Genomic DNA, 22,500 nt, shown 5'->3' with positions numbered 1-22,500 from the left:
ATATATATATATATATATATATATATATATATATATATATATGATTATACAGTAATACAGCTCATGTCGTGTCAGTCTGTGTCACTCCAGTCAGTGGGTGGTGTCAGCTTGACAGAACAGAGAGACCTCACTAGAATAGATCTCTCTACGACTGGCATCACGACGGTTTACAGTTCTTCTTCTTATTATCATTATCATTATTATCATTGTTAATAGTGGTAGTAGTTGTGGTAGTAGTGGTATAGTCTATATGTACACAGGTACAAGTACAGATTTAACCTCCTTTTTTTTTTTGCACATGCCAAAACAAAACAGATTACGAATAAGCTTAAAAGAGTAAGTCTACAAAAGGAATTGAAATCTTATCACACACACACACACACACACACACAGAGAGAAAGAGAGAGAGAGAGAGAGAGAGAGAGAGAGAGAGAGAGAGAGAGAGAGAGAGAGAGAGAGAGAGAGAGAGAGAGAGAGAGAGAGTTATTTTTCTCCCTTCTCCAAACCCAAAACACAACCATTAATATTTCCCTCCCTCCATCCCCCTTCTCTCTCTCTCTGTCTCCCTGTCTGTCTGTCTGTCTCTCTCTCTCTCTCTCTCCCCCCCCCCCCTTAACCCTCCCTTCCTCATTCCTGTCATGTCTGTTCCCTGCGTCTCTTCAACGTGTGAATTTCTCAACAACCAACCAACCACCCATCCATCCATCCAACCATCCATACATCCCCTCCACACCCATCTCAGATGTCGGCTACAATCCCACAGTTAACTCCAACACCCTCGATTATTCCAACACGTCTCCAGTGACCCTGGCAATGATCTCTCTAAAATGCTTTATAAGATCCTCCCAGAGCATTAACAACAACAACAAAAAAAACCAAAAAAAACAAAAACAACAACAACAAAAACAACAACTTCTTTTGACATATTCTAATGTGCACTCTGTTATCAAAAGAGAATGGATTTTATTTCCTCCCCCTTCTCCTTTCTGCCCCCCCCCCCAACCCCCCTCCCCTCCCACCCCGCAACCCAACCCACATTTTTTTTTTAACCATCCGTCCTGCCATCCATTTATCTTTTATAATGCCAGACGTAACAACCAAAATGGGGGCAGGAGGAAACCTCAATTATTCAAACACGTTCATTGTGATTCTGACATCTTAGAACTAGGACGGTTTATAACCCCTTCTCCTCCTCAGTCACCCCCCTCCACCCCCCCCCACACACCCCAATCCCCACGCCGCACCACCACCACCACCACCACCACCACCCCGTTCCCCCACTCGACCCTTAATCTTTTCCTTCTCTGTTGACAGGCTTATTTTTTATGTTTTTTTAAATGTTTTTTTTTAAAAATAATTTTCTCTCGTCTTTTTTCTTTTCTCCACGACAATTTTTGACCGATGCTAATAATAATAATAATAATAATCGATGCAAAAAAATAATAATAATGACAAAAAATCATAACTGAATTCAAATCATTCCTTCTCAGCAGAAGGGGCTTATTTTTTGATGGCTTATGATGGTTCTATAGTTTTCTCTTGTCTTTTTCTTTTTCTACGGCAATTTTCGATCGATGCTGAATATGCAAAAAAAGAAAAAAGAAAAAAAGAAAAAAAAAGAAAATAACAATAATACTAATAATCATAATAGAAAATCATGTGATTCTAAAACATTTCTTTGACAAGTTTTCGATCTGCACTCTTCTGGGAAAAGAAATGCATTTGTTTTCCTCCTCCTCCACCCTCCTTCCCTCCACCCCTTCAACCATCCATCCATCTATCCATTCATGGATATCTGACACCAGCAACAAGGAAAAAATGATGGGGACTCAATTATTCAAACGCGTTCAACGATTTATAGTGTACCGGGACATCTCGCTGGATGGTAAAAAAAGAAAAAAAAAAAGATGAGCTTAAATTTTTCCTCAGACAGTTTTCGATCTGTACTCTTTAGTGCTCTCCCCCCCCCCCCCCCACCTCCTCCCCCCACCCCCTCAGCCTTTCCCTCAAACGTCTCTCCAAAAAGAAAGACAAAAATGACCAATCAAATATTCACGATTTTCTTCATCCACTGGTTATATTTTACAAGAGTGGACATTTAGAGGTTGTTAAAAAAAAAAAAAAAAAAGAAAAAGAAAACAAAAATAACACAAAAACAAAAACACACATAAAAAGAAAGGAAGAGGGGAAAAAAAGAAGAAGAAAACGTCTTTCAACAATTCAACCGTGGGACCGATTTTTCATGTGTGTGTGTGTGTGTGTGTGTGTGTGTGTGTGTGTGTGTGTGTGTGTGTGTGTGTGTGTGCTAAATATTTCATTTTTATATCCGCGCTAGATTTTGATTGGAATGAACAGACAAGCGTGGGTGCTGAGGTGGGGGTGGGGGTGGGGGTGGGGGTAGGGTGGGTAGGGGGGGGGCGGAGGATTTGTAAGGAAGATTGAACGGAAGCTGAATGATTAATCAGAAGGATCAAATCATAATGCATATTATGTATTTTGCAAACAAACATTTGTATTTGTATTTCTTTTTTTATCACAACATATTTCTCTGTGTGAAATTCGGGCTGCTCTCCCCAGGGAGAGCGCGTCGCTATACTACAGCGCCCCCCCCCCCCCCCCCCCCCCTTTTTTTTTTTTTTTTTTGCATTTTTTCCTGCGTGCAGTTTTATTTGTTTTTCCTATCAATGTGGATTTTTCTACAGAATTTTGCCAGGAACAACCCTTTTGTTGCCGTGGGTTCTTTTACGTGCGCTAAGTGCATGCTGCACACGGGACCTCGGTTTATCGTCTCATCCGAATGACTAGCGTCCAGAACACCACTCAAGGCCAAATGGAGGGGGGGGGGGGGGGGGGAAGTCGGCAGCTTACCCGTGATTCGAACCAGCGTGCTCAGATTCTCTCGCTTCCTAAGCGGACGCGTTACCTCTAGGCCATCACTCCACTTCAACAATTCCACGGCAACAAGCGAGTGCAACGCCAGCCAGCCTCGTGAGCAACATGTCCCACTAGTACATAAGTTCAGTGGAAACTACTTCTGTAGCCGTTTACCGTTAACCCCCCAAAAAAACGATCTTTAATAAACGTCAACAAATACCCACCTGCCCCCCCCCCCACCTCCCCCGCCCCACGCACCCTCCCCAGCACCCCCCTCCCCACACTCACCATCACCACCACCACCACCACCTAAACAGTGCAACGGACACCACAACGCCAGTGTGGAGGAAAAAAAAAAAAAGAAAAAAAAAAGAAAAAAAAAAGGAAAAAAAAAAGAAAAAAAAAAGAAAAAAAAAAAGCTTCTTCAATTATGCAAATCACCTTTAGACCAGTCTGCCAACAGAGAGAAAAAAGATGGTGGTTGTGGTGCTGTTGATGAGAAGAAGAGGGTAGGGTAGGGTGGGGTGGGGTAGGGTGTGGACAAAACGACAAACGCATTATCGGATCGAGTGTTGGGTGGGGTGGGGTGTGGGTGGCGAGTGAGAGGTGGTGATGGCGATGGGGGTGGTGGGGGGGGGGGGGGGTATCCTGATGATCACCGACGTCTCGTAAATCCTAGTAGTAGTGGTTGGTTCAGTGTCCGCCGGTAATGGCGGTTTAGATCATCCGTGTCGTATTCTATTAATGACGATGATGATGACGATGATGGTGATGATTATTACGATGCGTTGTTACTGGGTTGCATTGGTCGCTTAGTTATGGTTGTTTTTTTTTTCTCTCCTCTTTTAGACACGGAATCCTAAACGCCTCCTTCCAGACACAGAAACCGGACACTCTGGAGCTTCCTCCCTACACACAGAAACACAAGTGCTTCCTTCTCTACACACACAAACACGGCTACTTCCTTCTAAACACGGGAACACGAGCACTTATTTCCAGATAGGAAACACTAGCACTACGACTACTTCCTTCTAAACACGGGAACACGAGCACTTATTTCCAGATAGGAAACACTAGTACTTCCTTCAAGACACGGAAACACTTGTACTTCCGTCTGGATAGCGAAAAAACAGTACCTCCTTCAACACACGAAACACTAGTACCTCCTTCAAGACACGGAAACTCTAGTACTTTTTCCTGGACACGGAAACACTAGCACTTCCTTCAAGACAACGGAAACACTAGTTACGCGGTACTTCCTTCAAGACACGGAAACACTAGTGCTTCCTTCAAGGCAACGAAAACATTAGCACTTCCTTCAAGACATGGAAACACTAGTACTTCCTTCAATACAACGGAAACACTAGTTACGTAGTACTTCCTTCAATACAACGGAAACACTAGTTACGTAGTACTTCCTTCAAGACAACAGAAACACTAGTTGCGTAGTACTTCCTTCAAGACAACAGAAACACTAGTTGCGTAGTACTTCCTTCAAGACAACGGAAACACTAGTTGCGTAGTACTTCCTTCAAGACAACGGAAACACTAGTTACGTAGTACTTCCTTCGAGACAACGGAAACACTAGTTACGTAGTACTTCCTTCAAGACACGGAAACACTAGCACTTCCTTCGAGACAACGGAAACACTAGTTACGTAGTACTTCCTTCAAGACACGGAAACACTAGCACTTCCTTCGAGACAACGGAAACACTAGTGCTTCCCTTCATTCAAACGCTGAAGACAGAATTAGTTCCTTCAAGACACGGAAACGCAAGATAGTTCTTTTCCTTCCAGACACAGAGACACAGAAGCGTGGAGTTCTTTCTTCTTCTTCACACACACACACACACACGCGCGCGCGCGCGCGCGCACAAAGAGAGAGAGAGAGAGAGAGAGAGAGATGAAGGCGCGCAGGAAAGAAGGGAGAAAGGAAGATCCCTCTTCATCTTCTTCCTCCTTCCCTCTCTTCCTTCCGCCCCCCCCCCCCCCCCCCACACACACACACTCCCCTCTATCTCTGTAACTTTGTGCCACACACAGTACAGTGTATACACACACACACACACACACACACACACACACACACACACACTTTCACTTACACGTATGTGTACACAGTAATCCCCCCCCCCCCTCTCTCCCCCTCTTCCCACTCGATTTTTTTCCTTCCCTCGTCTAATATCACTTACAGTGAAAAGACGTTAAACTAAAGAACGAACGAACGAACAGTACAGTGTACTCTCTCTCTCTCTCTCTCTCCCCCCCCTCTCTCTCTCTCTCTCTCCCCTCTCGATCTCATTTTTGTCTCTTTTTTCTTCTTGAAAATTGTTATTTTGAAGGAAAACAAAAACAAGAAAAGCAAGAAACAGTCTCTCTATCATCTTACTTCCCTCCTTAAGCCTCCATTCCCCCCCCCCCCCCCCCCCATCTCTTTAACTTTGTGTCACACACGCAAACACACATACATACACACACATACTCTCTCTCTCTCTCTCATTGTTTCTGGGTTAGTTTTTTTTTTCTATTTCTTCAAACAATTGTAATTTCGAAAAAAATAAATAAATAAAAAAGAAGCAAGAAAACAGACAACAAGAACATCTAAAACAGAAGCAATGACAAAAAGAAAGACCCCCCACCCCAAAAAACAAAAACAACAAAATACAACAACGCCACTTAACAGTTCGTGACGCCCCAAAAATATGGCAAAGAGATTTACTGCTCCTCTGCCAGACGAAAAACTAGTGCCATTGTTACCCCCCCCCCCCCCACCCCCTCCCCCGCCTCTCTCTCTCTCTCTCTCTCTCTCTAGGTATGTTTACAAATCCTGAAGAAAAATTCGGAAAGAACAAAAATAAAAATTTCTAGTATTCCCGAACTGTGTAAGCAAGCGTTTCGTCACAAAAAAGCCGTGTAAACTAACAACGAGCCCAACTTGAAGGGGGACAAAAAAAAAAAAAAAAAAAAAAAAAAAAACACCCTTCATCCGCACCCCCCACACCCCCCAAATCACCCCTTTCTCCTCTCCCTCTACCCCCGCTGACCCCCGCCCCCTCCCTCCCCTTCAACCCGACCCCACTGACACACCCACACAACAAACGGTTAGAACGGTTGCACAGTTAATCATTACGCCCACTCTCGGAAATTGCAGTTTAACGACCTATTTGCTCGACAGCTATTGGCCAAAAAAGTGGAATTTAACGATTTAGTGGTAAGAAAGAAAAAATAATATATATATAAAAGAAAAGATACCCCTCAGCCGTTCTCTCAAGGCCAACCTGTTCACGGTTTGGGTTTTGCTTCGGTGAAAAGTTGGGTTATACTGTGAAGTGGAGGGCAGTGTGAGAGAGGGAGGGTGTGTGTGTGTGGGAGGGGGGGGGGAGTAAGATAGTGAGAGAGAGAGAGAGAGAGAGACAGAGACAGAGAAAGTCACAGAGAAAGAGTCAGAGATAGAGTGGGACACACACACACACAGAGAAAGACAGACAGAGAGAGAGTTAGAGAGAAAGAGAGAGAGAGTCACAGAGAGAGAGAGAGAGAGTTAGGAAGAAAAAAAAGGCAGAAAACCACACACACACACACACACAACAGCAAACAAATAAAGAAAGAGAGAGAGAAAAAAAAAACAACGAACCCCCCCCCCCCCACCCCCCCACAAAACGAGAAAGAAACCGAACTCGTTCACTCTCTCTCTCTCTCTCTCTCGCTCCTACTAGTAAGCCACCCACCACACACCAACCAATACGTACTACTAAAGAAGGCTCTTTGCCCACACCACACCTACACACCACACCACACCACATGCACAAACAGTCTTTGTACCCATCCGTACCCCCCCCCCCTCCCCCCCTCCCCCCCAAACTCTGGCTTCGTCAGTACAGTACAGCAACTGCTCAGGAACAAAAAAAAAAAAAAAAATCGCCACTGCCTCTACCTCTATACCCCCCCCCCATTTTTTTTTTTTTAACCTTTTCGCTTACACACCTTTGTTTCCTCGCTCGACACTCACTACCTGTATCTGCTGCTCTCACTCACACCCTTACCCCCTCCGACCCCCCCCTAACTGACCGCACTGCTCTCTCCATCCTCCTCAGTCTCTACCCCCCCCCCCCCACCCACCCACCCCCGCCCCTCTCCCACAACCCCCCTCATCTCTTCTACACTACTGTCTCGTTTTTCTCCCTCCTCTATCCTCATCCCCCTTGGTACTCTCTCTCTCTCTCATTCATACTGGACTGCCCCACCGCCGCTTAGTGTTTTAAACGCTAACATTCTTCACTTAAAAAAAAAAAAAAAATTTATTAAAGACAAACATTCCCATAGACAGCATACACAAACACGATGCTGCTTCGCTTTAAAAAAAAAAAAAAAAAAAAAAAGTTTTTGACAGTCTCCACTTTGAACAAAACAACAAAAAGTTTCCAGTGACTAGTCTCCCCTGCGGAAGTTCCAACCGTCTTTGTCGCTCTCTCTCAGCTCCCCACCCCCACCCCACCCCCCACCTACCCACCCTTTCCCAAGTCCCACCCGAACCCCCACCATACACAACTCAACTCAACCAACCAACCAACCAATCATACCAACCATCCACCCTCCCCACCCCACCCACTACACCCCCCACATTCTCATCAACGGATCATCCTGAACCAGTTACTCCAGGAGAACCTTTTAACTACCATTCTCCATCCAATCATCCATCCATCCATCCTCCTCCACAAAAGAAAAGGTTCTTTCGATTCACTCTCCCAGCACACCCCCTCCCACCCTCCTTCCCCCCCATCCCCCACCTCCTCCCAAATCGCCACCCTTCCCCCCCCCCCACACCCCCCATCTCCCCTTCCGTACCAACACCTTTGAGCCAGTTCCCTTGCAAACACAGCGACAGAATCGTTCGTTGCCAGCCACACAAATCCACCCCACCATCTCTCATTCCCTACCTGAATACCCCCCCAACCCCCCACCACCCAAGCACCCCCGCCCCCCTCCCCTCTCCCCCTCCCCTCCCCCCCCCCCCCCCCCACACTTCCACACCCTTCCCCCTCCCCCAGTACCACCATCTCACGTCCTCGAAGCGAAAAGGGCACGAGCAGGCATTATCACCACCCAGCCTGCCGATCCATCCACACCCACCACCCGAAGAGTCGTGGGGTACTTCTGATGGCAACACACACACACACCCACACACACACACACTTTACTTCTTCAGGAGGTCTTTCGACTTGCTGTGTCTACTGCCCTGCCCTGCCCTGCCCATCCCTACCCTGCCCTGCCCTGTCTCTGCATTTCACGTTAGCACGTGCTTATACTAAGGGTATAGCCAGCAGTAGTAGGCAAGACCCCAAGAAGAAGGAGAAGAATAACCTTCCCTTCCAGACACTTTACGAAACCATTCCACCCTCTGCCCCCCCCCCCCCCCCCGCACATACACACCACCACCAAGCAGACCTACCCCCTTCTCCTCACCGAGCCCACCACCTCACTCCTCCCTCCCCCCCCCCTCTCCCCACTCTCCGTTATCTTCAGCATCTCTCCTCACCTTCGCTCCTTCCCACACCCTCAAGGTATGCAGTCTGAAGTCTTACCTTTGCACCTTGTGGGTCTGTTTTGTCAGGTCTACCTTTGCACCTTGTGGTCTGTATCTATAGCCAAGTCTACCTTTGTAGCTTGTGGTCTGTATCTATAGCCAAGTCTACCTTTGTACCTTGTGGTCTGTATCTATTGTCAAGTCTACCTTTGTACCTTGTGATCTGTATCTATAGCCAAGTCTACCTTTGCACCTTGTGGTCTGTATCTATTGCCAAGTCTACCTTTGTACCTTGTGATCTGTATCTATAGCCAAGTCTACCTTTGCACCTTGTGGTCTGTATCTATTGCCAAGTCTACCTTTGCACCTTGTGGTCTGTATCTATTGCCAAGTCTACCTTTGCACCTTGTGGTCTGTATCTATAGCCAAGTCTACCTTTGCACCTTGTGGTCTGTATCTATAGCCAAGTCTACCTTTGCACCTTGTGGTCTATTTTGTCAAGTCTACCTTTGCACCTTGTGGTCTATTTTGTCAAGTCTACCTTTCCACCTTGTGGTCTGTATCTATAGCCAAGTCTACCTTTGCACCTTGTGGTCTGTATCTATAGCCAAGTCTACCTTTGCACCTTGTGGTCTGTATCTATTGCCAAGTCTACCTTTGTACCTTGTGATCTGTATCTATAGCCAAGTCTACCTTTGCACCTTGTGGTCTATTTTGTCAGGTCTACCTTTGCACCTTGTCTATTTTGTCATGTCTTACCTTTCCACCTTGTGGTCTGTATCTACAGCCAAGTCTACCTTTGCACCTTGTGGTCTGTTTTGTCAAGTCTACCTTTGCACCTTGTGGTCTGTTTTTACAGCCAAGTCTACCTTTGCACCTTGTGGTCTATTTTGTCAGGTCTACCTTTGCACCTTGTGGTCTGTTTTGTCAAGTCTACCTTTGCACCTTGTGGTCTATTTTGTCAAGTCTACCTTTGCACCTTGTGGTCTATTTTGTGGTCTATTTTGTCATGTCTACTTTTCCACCTTGTGGTCTGTATCTATTGTCAATTCTACCTTTGCACCTTGTGGTCTGTATCTATAGCCAAGTCTACCTTTGCACCTTGTGGTCTGTATCTATAGCCAAGTCTACCTTTGCACCTTGTGGTCTGTATCTATAGCCAAGTCTACTTTTCCCACCTTGTGGTCTGTATCTATTGTCAAGTCTACTTTTCCCACCTTGTGGTCTCGTTATCGTTTAAAATCTCCCAAGAGGAGGCGCGGTTGGTGGTGGTGGTGGTGGTGGTGATGGTAGGGGAGGGGGTGGGGGTGCGGTGGGGAGGTGGGGGGTGGGGGCGGGGGGGTACCCTGGTCCATGATTTGTGGTGGTTGGCGTGGGTTTGCTTGCAGCCCGCATGCTGGCAGCCTACTACTACCTAACCCTAACCCCAACCCCAGAAGAATGTTGACTTGTGTTGCTACTATCGCTGCCCTGATAGCTTCTCTCTCACAATGCAAAACGTGGACAGTTATCTTTTGTTTTCTCCCCCCCCCGTATCATCATTATTATAAGTTTGCAGTCTGCATGCAAGCATGCGCACACAAGCACGCTCATCCCACATTTGAGCACTCGCATGCGCGCGTGCGCACGCACACACACATATATACGCACGCGCGCGCACACACACACACAGACACACAGAGGCACGCAAGCACATGCACACATACAGAGGCAGGCAGACAGACAGACACACGTACACAATATATATATCTATACAGAGAGAGAGAGAGAGAGAGAGAGAGAGAGAGAGAGAGAGAGACAGACAGACAGACAGACAGACAGACAGACACAGACAAACAGAGAAAAAGACAGAAGACAGACAGGAAGAAATTATCAAAGAAAAGAAGAAGAAGAAGAAGAAGGTAGAAAGAACAACCCAGCAGACGAAGAAGAAGCAAAGAAGCCAAAATAAATTATTCACCCCCCACCACCCCCCCCACCCCCCCCCGCCACACTCCCACACACAGCACAAACACTCACACACACACATACACACACACAATCAAACCCCAAATCTACCCAACTCCAAACCCCTTCCATCCACCCATAACCGCCCCACCCCCGACTCCTCAACTCATCCCAGTGCACCCTCCAAAGAAAAGAAAAAAAAAAAAAGAAAAAGAAAAAGAAAAAAAGGGAGGGGGAGGGGGAGAAAAATTCGCGTTCCACGACTGACTAAAGTGATGGGGGCGCTCACCGCTCGGGCACCCCTTTGGGGACCTTTCTCCATCGATCCGCGCCAGCCCACTCCCAGCAAGGCTCTCTCTCTCTCTTTCTCTCTCTCTCACACACACCATACCACACACACACACACACACCACAGGATACACACACACACACACACACAATACCACACACACATACGCACCATACCCCCCCCTCCCCCCCAAAAAAAAAACCCACCACCATCACCACCAACAACAACTACTATTTTGAAAGCATTTTACGTTAGAAACTTTATTTTGTAGCGCCCCCTCCTCTTCTAGACCCTGCACAATAACAAACAACTTACCAAGCATTGATATCCAGCTATTATATAATAATCATTATCATCATTCCTACACCAAGGTCTGGCAATGACAGACTGGTGGCGAGGGGGCCCGGGGAGGGGGAGGGGGGGGAGGGGGGGGACTGGGGGGTGTGGGGGGGGGCAGTTATCGTCTTACTCAACACACACACCAGGAAAACTGCCGGCCTTGGCAAATTGGAAGTTCGCTCCCCACCCCCCACCCCCCCCCCCCCCCCCTCCCAACCAAACCGTTCAGACGCGTAACAACCTACAGGTTGTGTGTTCTTCCTGTAACCAACAAACTCTTCGTTCCTGCTCAGCTCGGCTCGGCTCTGCAGCCTCCATCCAGACCTCTCACCACGGGCCAAACCTACCCATCCACCTACCCGCTTTCCTATCCTATCCACCTCACCTACCCACCCACCCACCCACACACACACACCCTCGCCTCTCTCTCTGTCTTCCTCTTTCTCTCTGTCTCTCCTTCTATGTCTCCCTCTCTGTTTCCCTCTCACTCTCTCTGTGTCCCCCTCTCTCTGTCTCCCACTCTGTCTTCCTCTTTCTCTCTCTCTCCTCTCTCTGTGTCTGTCTCCCTCTCGTCTTCCTCTTTCTCTCTGTCTCTCCCTCTCTCTGTGTCTCCCACTCTGTCTTCCTCTTTCTCTCTCTCCTCTCTGTGTGTCTGTCTCCCTCTCGTCTTCCTCTTTCTCTCTGTCTCTCCCTCTCTCTGTGTCTCCCTCTCCCTCTCTCTCCCTCTCTCTGTGTCTCCCTGTTTCCCTATCACTCTCTCTCTGTATTCCTCTTTCTCTCTGTGTCTCCCTCTTTTGTCTCCCACTCTGTCTTCCTCTTCCTCTCTATCTCTCTCTCCCTCTCTCTGTCTCCCTCTTTCTGTGTCTCCCTCTCTCTCTCTCCCTCTGTGTCTCCCTCTCTCTCTGTCTCCCTCTATCTCTCTGTCTCTCTATGCTGGCACGAGGAATGGTGGGGTTGTCTTGGTGGGGGGTGGTCGGCCGGAGACGGGGGAGAGGGATCAATGATTGATCTGGGCGAGAACGGGACGGCGGTGAGCAAGCCGGAGGGGGCGGGGAGGGGGGGGGGTGCAGGGGAGGAGAGAGAGATTTTGATTAACAGTGCCTGCAGTGCTCCACCCCCCCTGGGAGGCCCCACGGGCGCCCTCTGCCGTCAAGAGCAGTTGCGCGCGCAACGCGCTGAGTTCCGGTGGTGGCAAGTCGCTGCGATTAGTGAGTGGTCAGGCGAGCCGACTGTCTGTCTGTCTATCCGTCTGTCTGCCCGTCTGTCGTAAGGTCGATCAGCGCTGTACCACTAGGCTAGGCGGGTTTTTTTGCAAAGATGGGAAACTCTGCTGCCATGGGGAAAACCATCTTCAGTGTAAATTTGAACTGTACATACAACTGTATGTGGTGCACGATGCGATACGGACTTTATATATATATATGTTCCCAAAGCTGTTCTCTAAGATTTTTTTTTCTTTTTAACCAACAGACGTGAAGTGATGGCCTAGAGGTAACACGTCCGCCTTGGAAGCAAGAGAATCTGAACGTGCTGGTTCGAATCACGGCTCAGCCGCTGATATTTTCTCCCCCCCCCCCCCCCCCCCCTCCACTAGACCTTGCGTGGTGGTGGTCTGGACGCTAGTCATTCGGATGAGACGATAAACCGAGGTCCCTTGTGCTAGCATACACGATATCGATCAGATAATCAACCAACAACGACACTGACTTGCCCCAAACCAACCCACCCACTCACACCCCCTCCCACACCCTGACACCCTATCCGAAAGCGCGCGCGCACACACACTATTCCCTACTCTCCCTTGCGGCAATCCCAGCAACAGAGCTCTGCTGCAGCAGCTGCACCCGATTTTCTCCACTCACACATAAACACACACACACATAAACACACTGACCACACACACACACACACAAACACACACACACACTTCACACGCACACACGAACTCTCCAACAGCAAGCAATGCCACCATCCATCCCACACACACACAAGCAAGATTCAGACTGAACCGAACCTGACTATATATTATAACTGCCACCCCCAGAGTGGTGTTTCACAGTCAGAAGCGATCCGATTGTCACGTGCCGTTTTAGCCGCTGCACCGACAAGTATATGGCCTAGTAAAGTGAGTGGAGTGATGGCCTAGAGGTAACGCGTCCGCATAGGAAGCGAGAGAAGCACACACATACACACACACACACACACACACAAACACACACACACACACACACACGCACACACGAACACGAGAACTCTACAACAGCAAGCAATGCCACCATCCATCCCACACACACACAAGCAAGATTCAGACTGAACCGAACCTGACTATATATTATAACTGCCACCCCCAGAGTGGTGTTTCACAGTCTGAAGCGATCCGATTGTCACGTGCCGTTTTAGCCGCTGTACCGACAAGTATATGGCCTAGTAAAGTGAGTGGAGTGATGGCCTAGAGGTAACGCGTCCGCATAGGAAGCGAGAGAAGCACACACACACACACACACACACACACAAACACACACAAACACACACGAACACGAGAACTCTACAACAGCAAGCAATGCCACCATCCATCCCACACACTCAAACAAGCAAGATTCAGACTGAACCGAACCAGACTATATATCATAACTGCCACCCCCCAGAGTGCTGTTTCACAGTCAGAAGCGATCCGATTGTCACGTGTCGTTTTAGCCGCTGCACCGACAAGTATATGGCCTAGTAAAGTGAGTGGAGTGATGGCCTAGAGGTAACGCGTCCGCATAGGAAGCGAGAGAATCTGAGCGCTCTGGTTCGAATCACGGCTCAGCCACCGATTTTTTGTCCCCCTCTCCACTAGACCTTGAGTGGTGGTCTGGGCGCTAGTCATTCGGATGAGACGATAAACCGAGGTCCCTTGTGCTAGCATGCACTCAGCGCACGTAAAAGAATCCATGGCAACAAAAGGGTTGTTCCTGGCAAAATTCTGTAGAAAAATCCACTTCTATAGGGAAAACAAATAAAACTGCACGCAGGAAAAAAAAAAAAAAGAAAAAAAGGTGGCGCTGTAGTGTAGCGACGCGCTCTCCTTGGGGAGAGCAGCCCGAATTTCACACAGAGAAATCTGTTGTGATAAAAAGAATTACAAATACAATACAAATATTTATAACCCCACCCCCCACCCAGATACTTGTGTAAATTGGGGTGTGGTGTGATGGGAGTGTGTGTGTGTGTGTGTGTTTGGGGGGGTGGGGGGGGGGTTAAAGGGGTGGGAGGGGTGAGAAACAACAAAACAGCAACAAAGTATACTTTCCCATCACCTCGCATTAATTTCTTACTCCAAGACTGTGTCTGAGCGCCTCTGTCTCTCTGTCTGTTCGTCTGTCTGTCTCTCCCTCCCCTTCTCTCTCACACTGTCTTCCTCTGATTTAAACAATTGGACATCATGCATCTACTCGTTATCACACACGCTTGAATACAAATACACAGTGTACATACCATACAACACACACACACACACACACACACACACACACACACACACATTCTCTCGTGCGCGCGCGCGACAAGCATGTGAACCAGGTTAACCGTAATCATTAACGGGGACAAAATCTGAGCTCATCTCCTTCTTCTTCTGCGTTCACTCGTATGCACACGAGTGGGCTTTTACGTGTATGACCGTTTTTACCCCGCCATGTAGGCAGCCATACTCCGTTTTCGGGGGTGTTCATGCTGGGTATATTCTTGTTTCCATAACCCACCGAACGCTGACATGGATTACAGGATCTTTAACGTGCGTATTTGATCTTCTGCTTGCGTATACACACGAAGGGGGTTCAGGCACTAGCAGGTCTGCACATATGTTGACATGGGAGATCGTAAAAATCTCCACCCTTTACCCACCAGGCGCCGTCACCATGATTCGAACCCGGGACCCTCAGATTGACAGTCCAACGCTTTAACCACTCGACTATTGCGCCCGTCTGAGCTCATCGAACAGCACGCTTCCATTCAAAAAAGGGAAGAAAGAGAAAGAAAGAAAGAAGCAGGAGCCGAAGAAGAAGAAGAAGAAGAAGAAGAAGAAGAAGAACACGTAGAATTTCTTTCTCTAAATTCTACTAATTACCCACCACTCTTAGAGCATAACGGATAAAGAGAAAACACACACACACACACACACACACACACATATATATATATATATATATAAACAAAACACGTAGACGCCTTTGACGTCACGTCATGTACAGGTTACGACAGATGACGTCACAGTCGGAAGGAATGACGTGATGTTGCCTCAGTCGATGACGTCACTTCAAACGTGAAAGACGTCTTGGCTCGCCCATCCGCACCCCCCCTCCACCTCCCCCCCACCTCCCCCACCCAAGTTTTCGTTCGACACAACGTTCATCTCTCTCTGGGGTGGAAATGTATATCTTAAAAAAAAAAAAATAAATAAAATAAAAAAAAGATAAAAAAAAGATAAAAAGATTAAAAATAGATTAAAAAAAAAAAAAAGATAAAAAAAACCCACCAGGAAAACAAATGCAACCATGTCTCCCCTTACTGTTCGGAAAAAAATAATAAATTATGTGCGAGAGCATCAGACACTCAGTCTCTTTGTGTGTGTGTGTGTCTGTGCGTGTGCGCGCGTGCGTGCGTGCGTGCATGTGTGTGTGTGTGTGTGTGTGTGGTTGTGTGTGTGTGTGGTTGCGCGTGTGTGTGTGTGTGTGTGTGTGTGTGTGTGTGTGTGGTTGTGTGTGTGTGTGGTTGCGCGTGTGTGTGTGTGTGTGTGTGTGTGTGTGTGTGTGTGTGTGTGTTTACACAAGCTGGCACGGCAGCTGTGCACGCGTGTCTAAAAGGTCAAAAGAGTCATGCCTTCTTCTCTATGCTTCGCTTCTCTGACAGTCACACTACTGGCAGCTTTGGGGAAATGGGGAAAGAAAAAGAAAAGAAAAAACAAAAACAAAAACAGAACAGGAGAAAAAACACCGCACCCTTCCCCCCTCTCCCCCGGCCCCCACTTCCACCCACCCCCACCTCCCCCCCAACACGAAATTCATGGTATGGGAAGCCAACATACGAAAGGGGGGGTGTGAGGGTGGAGGAGGTGGAGGGGGTAGATAAGATATAGATCTATCTATCCATCTACAAATATATATATATATATATATATATATATATATATAGAGAGAGAGAGAGAGAGAGAGAGAGAGAGAAATATACAGTTAGATTTATATGATGATACTGAGAGAGAGAGAGAGAGAGAGAGAGAGAGAGAGAGAGAGAGAGAGAGAGAGAGAGAGAGAGAGAGAGAGCACACACACAAGAAAATAACCGGTATATGACACAGATATACTAAACACACACACACACACACACACACACACACACACACACACGAAAATAACCGCCATATGACACAGATATACTTAAAAAGAAAGAAAGAAAAAAGAAAAGAAAGAAAAGAAAAAAAAAGAAAAGAAAAATACGGAAACGAGAACGGAAGAAGACAGAAGAACAGGAAGAATACTTGAACGAACTGAACTCAGGAGGAGAAAATAAACAGCAGGGAGGAGAAAAGAAGAAAAAAGAAGAAGAAGAAGGAGAAGGAGAAGAAGAAGGAGAAGAAAAGGAGAAGTAGGAGAAGGAGAAAAAAGAAGGAGAAGAAGAGGGAGAAGAAGGACGAGAAAAGAAGAAGAAAGGAGAAGAAAGAAAGAAAGAAGAAGAAGAAGTAGAAGAAGTAGAAGTACAAGAAAAAGAAGAAGAAGAAGAAGAAGAAGAAGAAGAAGAAGAAGAAGAAGAAGAAGAAGAAGAAGAAGAAGAAACAACGAGAGAACAGAAATACAGGAATAAACAAATAAATACCCCCCCCCCCCCTCCAAAAGATGCGGATATTAACTTGTCACTGAAGGAGGCCCAAAGTAGAGAGAGAGAGAGAGAGAGAGAGAGAGAGAGAGAGAGAGAGAGAGAGAGAGAGAGAGAGGAAATACCAAACTGTGAGGGGGTAAAAAAAACAACAATATATACTGTATAAACATTAAAAACAACAACAACAACAACAACAAAAACCACATTAAAGATAGGGGAGGGGGGGGGGAGAATGAGGAAGAGGAGGAGAAGAAAGAAGAAGAGCAGAAAAACAAGGAGGAGGAGAACAAGAACAAGAAGAACAACAACGAGGAGGAGGAAGAGGAGGAGGAGGAGGAAGAGGAGAACGAGAACAACAAGAATAACATTAACAAGAACAAGGAGGAGGAGGAGAAAAAGAACAAGAAGAAGAAGAAGAAGAAGAATAACATTAACAAGAACAAGGAGGAGGAGGAGAAAAAGAACAAGAAGAAGAAGAATAACATTGACAAGAACGAGGAGGAGGAGGAGGAGGAGGAGGAAGAGATGAACGACAACAACAAGAATAAGAATAACACTAACAAGAACAAGGAGGAGGAGGAGGAGGAAGAGATGAACGACAACAACAAGAATAAAGAATAACATTGACAAGAACAAGAAGAAGAAGGTGGAGGAGGAGGAGAAGAAGAAGAAGAAGAAGGAGGAGGAGGAGGAGGAGGGGGAGAAGGAAGAGATGAACAAGAACAACAAGAATAAGAATTACACTGACAACAACAAAGAGGAGGAGGAGGAGGAGGAGGACTTATTAGATTGACCCTAATTGTGGCCGCCACGTTTGTGTCGCCGCCGATGGGGAGGGAGGGAGGGTCCTCCTCTTGTGAATAAATAATTATCATCACAAACAACAGACGCACACACACACACACACACACACACAGTGCACTGACACACACACACACACACACACAGTGCACACACACACACACACACACACACACACAGTGCACACACACACACACACACACACACACACTCACACACACAGTGCACACACACACACACACACACACACACACACACACACACACACACGCACACTACAACACAAACACAAGTGCACTCACCACGACTCCTGTTGGTGGTCCTGTCCATCATAATTTGAGCATCCTCGATCTGCAACACACACACACACACACACACACACACACAGACAAAATAATGAATAACAAAAACATCACCGTTGTTGGTCTTTTCTGTCTGTCTGTCTGTCTCTCTCTCTCTCTCTCTGTGTTGTGTTGTGTGTTGTGTGTGTGTGTATGTGTGTGTGTGTGTGTTGTGTGTGTGTGTGTGGAAGTAGTAGTAGTAGTAGTAGTCTTCAGCTTAACATCTTCCACTTTAATATTAGACGGAAAAAAAGAAATGAAAAAAAAAGGGGGGGGGGGGGGGGGGGCGTGGTAGAGGGAATACAATTGGGCAGAGGGTGAAGAATGGTGTGTGTGTGTGTGTGTGTGTGTGTGTGTGTGTGTGTGTGTGTGTGTGTGTGCGTATGTGCGCGTGTGTGCGCATGTGTGTGTGTGGTGGGGAATGATACAGAGCATTGGAGGAAAAAAACAAAAACAAAAAAAAAACCAACAACAAACAACAGCAACAAAAAAAAAAAAACAAACAAACAAACAACAACAACAACAAACTTCGTTTGGAAAAGTTATCAGTGTTGGGTGAAGTATAGGAAGTTAGGGGTGGCGTATAATCATAATGATAATAATAATAATCACAACACCAACAACAACAACAACAATAATAATAATAAGAAGAAGAAGAAGAAGAAGAAGGAGAACAACAACAACAATAATAATAACTACTTCCAGAATCTCAAAAGAAAACCAAAAGCAGCAAATCCCCACAGATTCTTTTTTTTCTTTTTTCTTTCTTTTCTTTTCTTTTTAAAAAATTTTTTTTTACTCATTTCCCACCACTAACTTCTACCAGCCTCAACCCACTCCCTTTTTCGCTGTCTCCTAAATCCTTTTTGGCAAAGATCATAACCATCATCCCACATGCACACACACACACACGCACACACACACAAACGCGCACACACACACACGCACGCGCGCACTAATTCGCTCTCTGCGAACAGAAAATCCTCCAGAAATTTGCAAAAATCCTCATTATTTTCTGGACCACAATCCTCCGCACCCCCCCCCCCCACCCCCCACACCTCCCTTCTGTGTGTGTGTGTGTGTGTGTGTGTGTGTGTGTGTGTGTGTGTGTGTCTCTCTCTCTCTCTCAGCTCCTCTCTCACTCCTCAATCCACGCCATCTCTTTTCCAAGAAGTTAAGACAGCTGTGGGGGGAGTCAGGTGGAATTCTGGAACCGTCCGTTCCCAAGAACCATTAAAAAAAAAAAAAAAAAAAAAAAAATCATCAACATAAACATAAAAATATAATACTACAAAATACGTTTAGGAATGATAGTAACATCTCTCGGGCGAACAACAACAATAACAAGAACAAGAACAACGGATTCCCCGAAGTCAACGAACATACATTCGAAAAGAAAAAAAAAAAAAAAGGGAGAAAAAAGAAGAAAAAAGAGAAAAATACAGTAATTTCAATCTAAAAAAAAAAAAAAAAAAGAAAGAGAAAAAAAAAGAAAAAAAAAGAGAAAAATACAGAAAATTCAATCTATCTGACGGCGTCGCTGTTTTTCCACGAAAGAAACTATACTACATGCACCCATAAAACAAGCTGAAAAGAAGAACAACAAAACACACCACACCACCGAAAAAAACAAAAAAACCAAAACAACCAAAACAAAAAACAAAAACCCAGCAACAACAACAACAAAAACAAAAAACCCAAACAAAAAAAAAAACAAACCCCAAAACCCCCACACCCGCCATCGACAACTGTGGAATGAAATGAAACATCACTGCGAGTGCGTGCAAGTGCAGACACACGCGCACACACGCATGCAAACACACACACACACACACACACACACACACACTCTCTCTCTCTCTCTCTCTCTCTCTCCCGCTCTCAACTCACACGCACGCACACTCTTGAGTTGAGTGTTATTACAAAGAGGTTTACTGGGTGTGTTTTTTTCTGTTTTCTGGTGTGTGTTTTTTTTCTTATTTTCGTATGTGATGCTCAGCCAGTGTGTGATCTGTGAAATGGGAATTGAATTGAAGTGGAGAAATGCGCACTCTCTTTTCATTAATGTAACATTGTAATCTTGTTATCTTTAGAAATCAGGACAGGAGGAGGAGGAGGTGGGATCGACAAAGAAAGACTAACACACACACACACACACACACACACACACACACACACACACACACACACACAGGGATCGACTAAAAAAGACAAAGAGAGAGAGAGAGACAGAGTCAGACAGACAGAGATCGACAAAGAATGACTAACAGAGAGAGAGAGAGAGAGAGAGAGAGAGAGAGAGAGAGAGAGACAAAGAGAAAGAGAGAGAGATAGGCAGAGATAGATAGAGACAGAGAGACAGACAGTCAAACAGAGAGGGATCGACAAAGAAAGAGTAACAGAGAGAGAGAGAAAGAGAGAGACAGACAGATGTTAGGTGAGATGGAAGAGACCTAACCCCTACACCGCAGAACAGATGCCGACAACGACCCCAGCTAACAGACAGATGTTAGGTGAGATGGAAGAGACCTAACCCCTACACCGCAGAACAGATGCCGACAACGACCCCAGCTAACAGACAGATGTTAGGTGAGATGGAAGAGACCTAACCCTACACCGCAGAACAGATGCCGACAACGACCCCAGCAGGCAGACAGATGTTAGGTCAGATGGAAGAGACCTAACCCTACACCGCAGAACAGATGCCGACAACGACCCCAGCAGGCAGACAGATGTTAGGTGAGATGGAAGAGACCTAACCCCTACACCGCAGAACAGATGCCGACAACGACCCCAGCAGACAGACAGACAGATGCTAGGTGAGATGGAAGAGACCTAACCCCTACACCGCAGAACAGATGCCGACAACGACCCCAGCAGACAGACAGACAGGTGTTAGGTGAGATGGAAGAGACCTAACCCCTACACCGCAGAACAGATGCCGACAACGACCCCAGCAGACACAGACAGACAGATGTTAGGTGAGATGGAAGAGACCTAACCCCTACACCGCAGAACAGATGCCGACAACGACCCCAGCAGGCAGACAGATGTTAGGTGAGATGGAAGAGACCTAACCCCTCCCTACACCGCAGAACAGATGCCGACAACGACCCCAGCAGACAGACAGGTGTTAGGTGAGATGGAAGAGACCTAACCCTACACCGCAGAACAGATGCCGACAACGACCCCAGCTAACAGACAGATGTTAGGTGAGATGGAAGAGACCTAACCCTACACCGCAGAACAGATGCCGACAACGACCCCAGCAGACAGACAGGTGTTAGGTCAGATGGAAGAGACCTAACCCTACACCGCAGAACAGATGCCGACAACGACCCCAGCAGACAGACAGGTGTTAGGTGAGATGGAAGAGACCTAACCCTACACCGCAGAACAGATGCCGACAACGACCCCAGCAGACAGACAGGTGTTAGGTGAGATGGAAGAGACCTAACCCTACACCGCAGAACAGATGCCGACAACGACCCCAGCAGACAGACAGATGTTAGGTGAGATGGAAGAGACCTAACCCTACACCGCAGAACAGATGCCGACAACGACCCCAGCAGACAGACAGGTGTTAGGTGAGATGGAAGAGACCTAACCCCCTACACCGCAGAACAGATGCCGACAACGACCCCAGCAGACAGACTCAGAGACTACTAGTCTCTTCATTCTCTCTTGCACGACATGAAAGCGGAAGCAATACTAGTAACCCCACCTGGGGAGCAACTGTAAAGGGAGGGAATTGAATGTAAGGGAGATAGCGAGCACTCCAACACTCGCGCATGCTCGCTTAGTCTTTTTTTTTTTTTTTTTTGGTTTTTTGGGGGGTTATTTATTAATATTAAATGGATAAAACAGAATATATATATATATATATATATATATATATATATATATATATATATATATTCTATTTTTTCCATTTTTTAAGTGTGTGTGGTTACATATCTGCCCATGCTGTTCGTGATGTTCTGGGGGGGGGGGGATAAAACAGCTCTGTGTGAAGGGGAACGGAGGGGGAGGGAGAGAGGGAGAGAGAGAGGTTGAGGGGGGGGGAGAGACGGAGGGAGAGAGAGAGAGGGGGGGAGAGGGAGGAGAAGAGAGTGAAAACGAGAGAGAGTGCGAGAGAGTGAGAAAGAGGGCAAGAGCGCGCGCGAGAGAGAGCGAGAGAGAGAGTGCGAGAAAGAGACTGAGAGCGCGCTAGAGAGAGAGAGAGAGAAAGAGAGAGAGCGAGCGAGCGAGCGAGAGAGCTAGAGACAGAGACAGAGAGCGAGTACGTATGACCGTCAGTCAGACAGACAGACAGAACAAGCTCAGAACTGAATTGTAGGCATGGTCTGTTCTTCACATAACAGGGTGACGAATGAGAGAGAGAGAGAGAGGTGAGGAAGAAGAGGGTGGGGTGGAGGAAGAAACAGAAAGACAGGCAAAAAGACAGCTGCAGAGAGAGACACAAAGACAGAGACCTCTCTCTCCCTTTCGGATGATACTGACACGGGTCATTCGCTGCAGGCCATACCCCCC

At 46.7% G+C, this 22,500-nt stretch overlaps 1 protein-coding gene across 1 annotated transcript in view; it reads right to left on the bottom strand.

The window, feature by feature from the left end:
- Positions 1–22,500, bottom strand: part of LOC143274665 (RNA-binding protein Musashi homolog Rbp6-like) — a 233,964-nt gene that overhangs the window by 89,404 nt on the left and 122,060 nt on the right. The window contains exon 7 of the mRNA XM_076578538.1: positions 17,929–17,977. Within this exon, the coding sequence (XP_076434653.1) occupies positions 17,929–17,977 (49 nt within the window). The remainder of the gene's footprint in view (positions 1–17,928; positions 17,978–22,500) is intronic.

Source organism: Babylonia areolata, chromosome 29, assembly GCF_041734735.1.
Source record: "Babylonia areolata isolate BAREFJ2019XMU chromosome 29, ASM4173473v1, whole genome shotgun sequence".
Lineage (NCBI taxonomy): Eukaryota > Metazoa > Mollusca > Gastropoda > Neogastropoda > Buccinidae > Babylonia > Babylonia areolata.
This window is presented reverse-complemented; position numbering and strand designations above follow the sequence as displayed.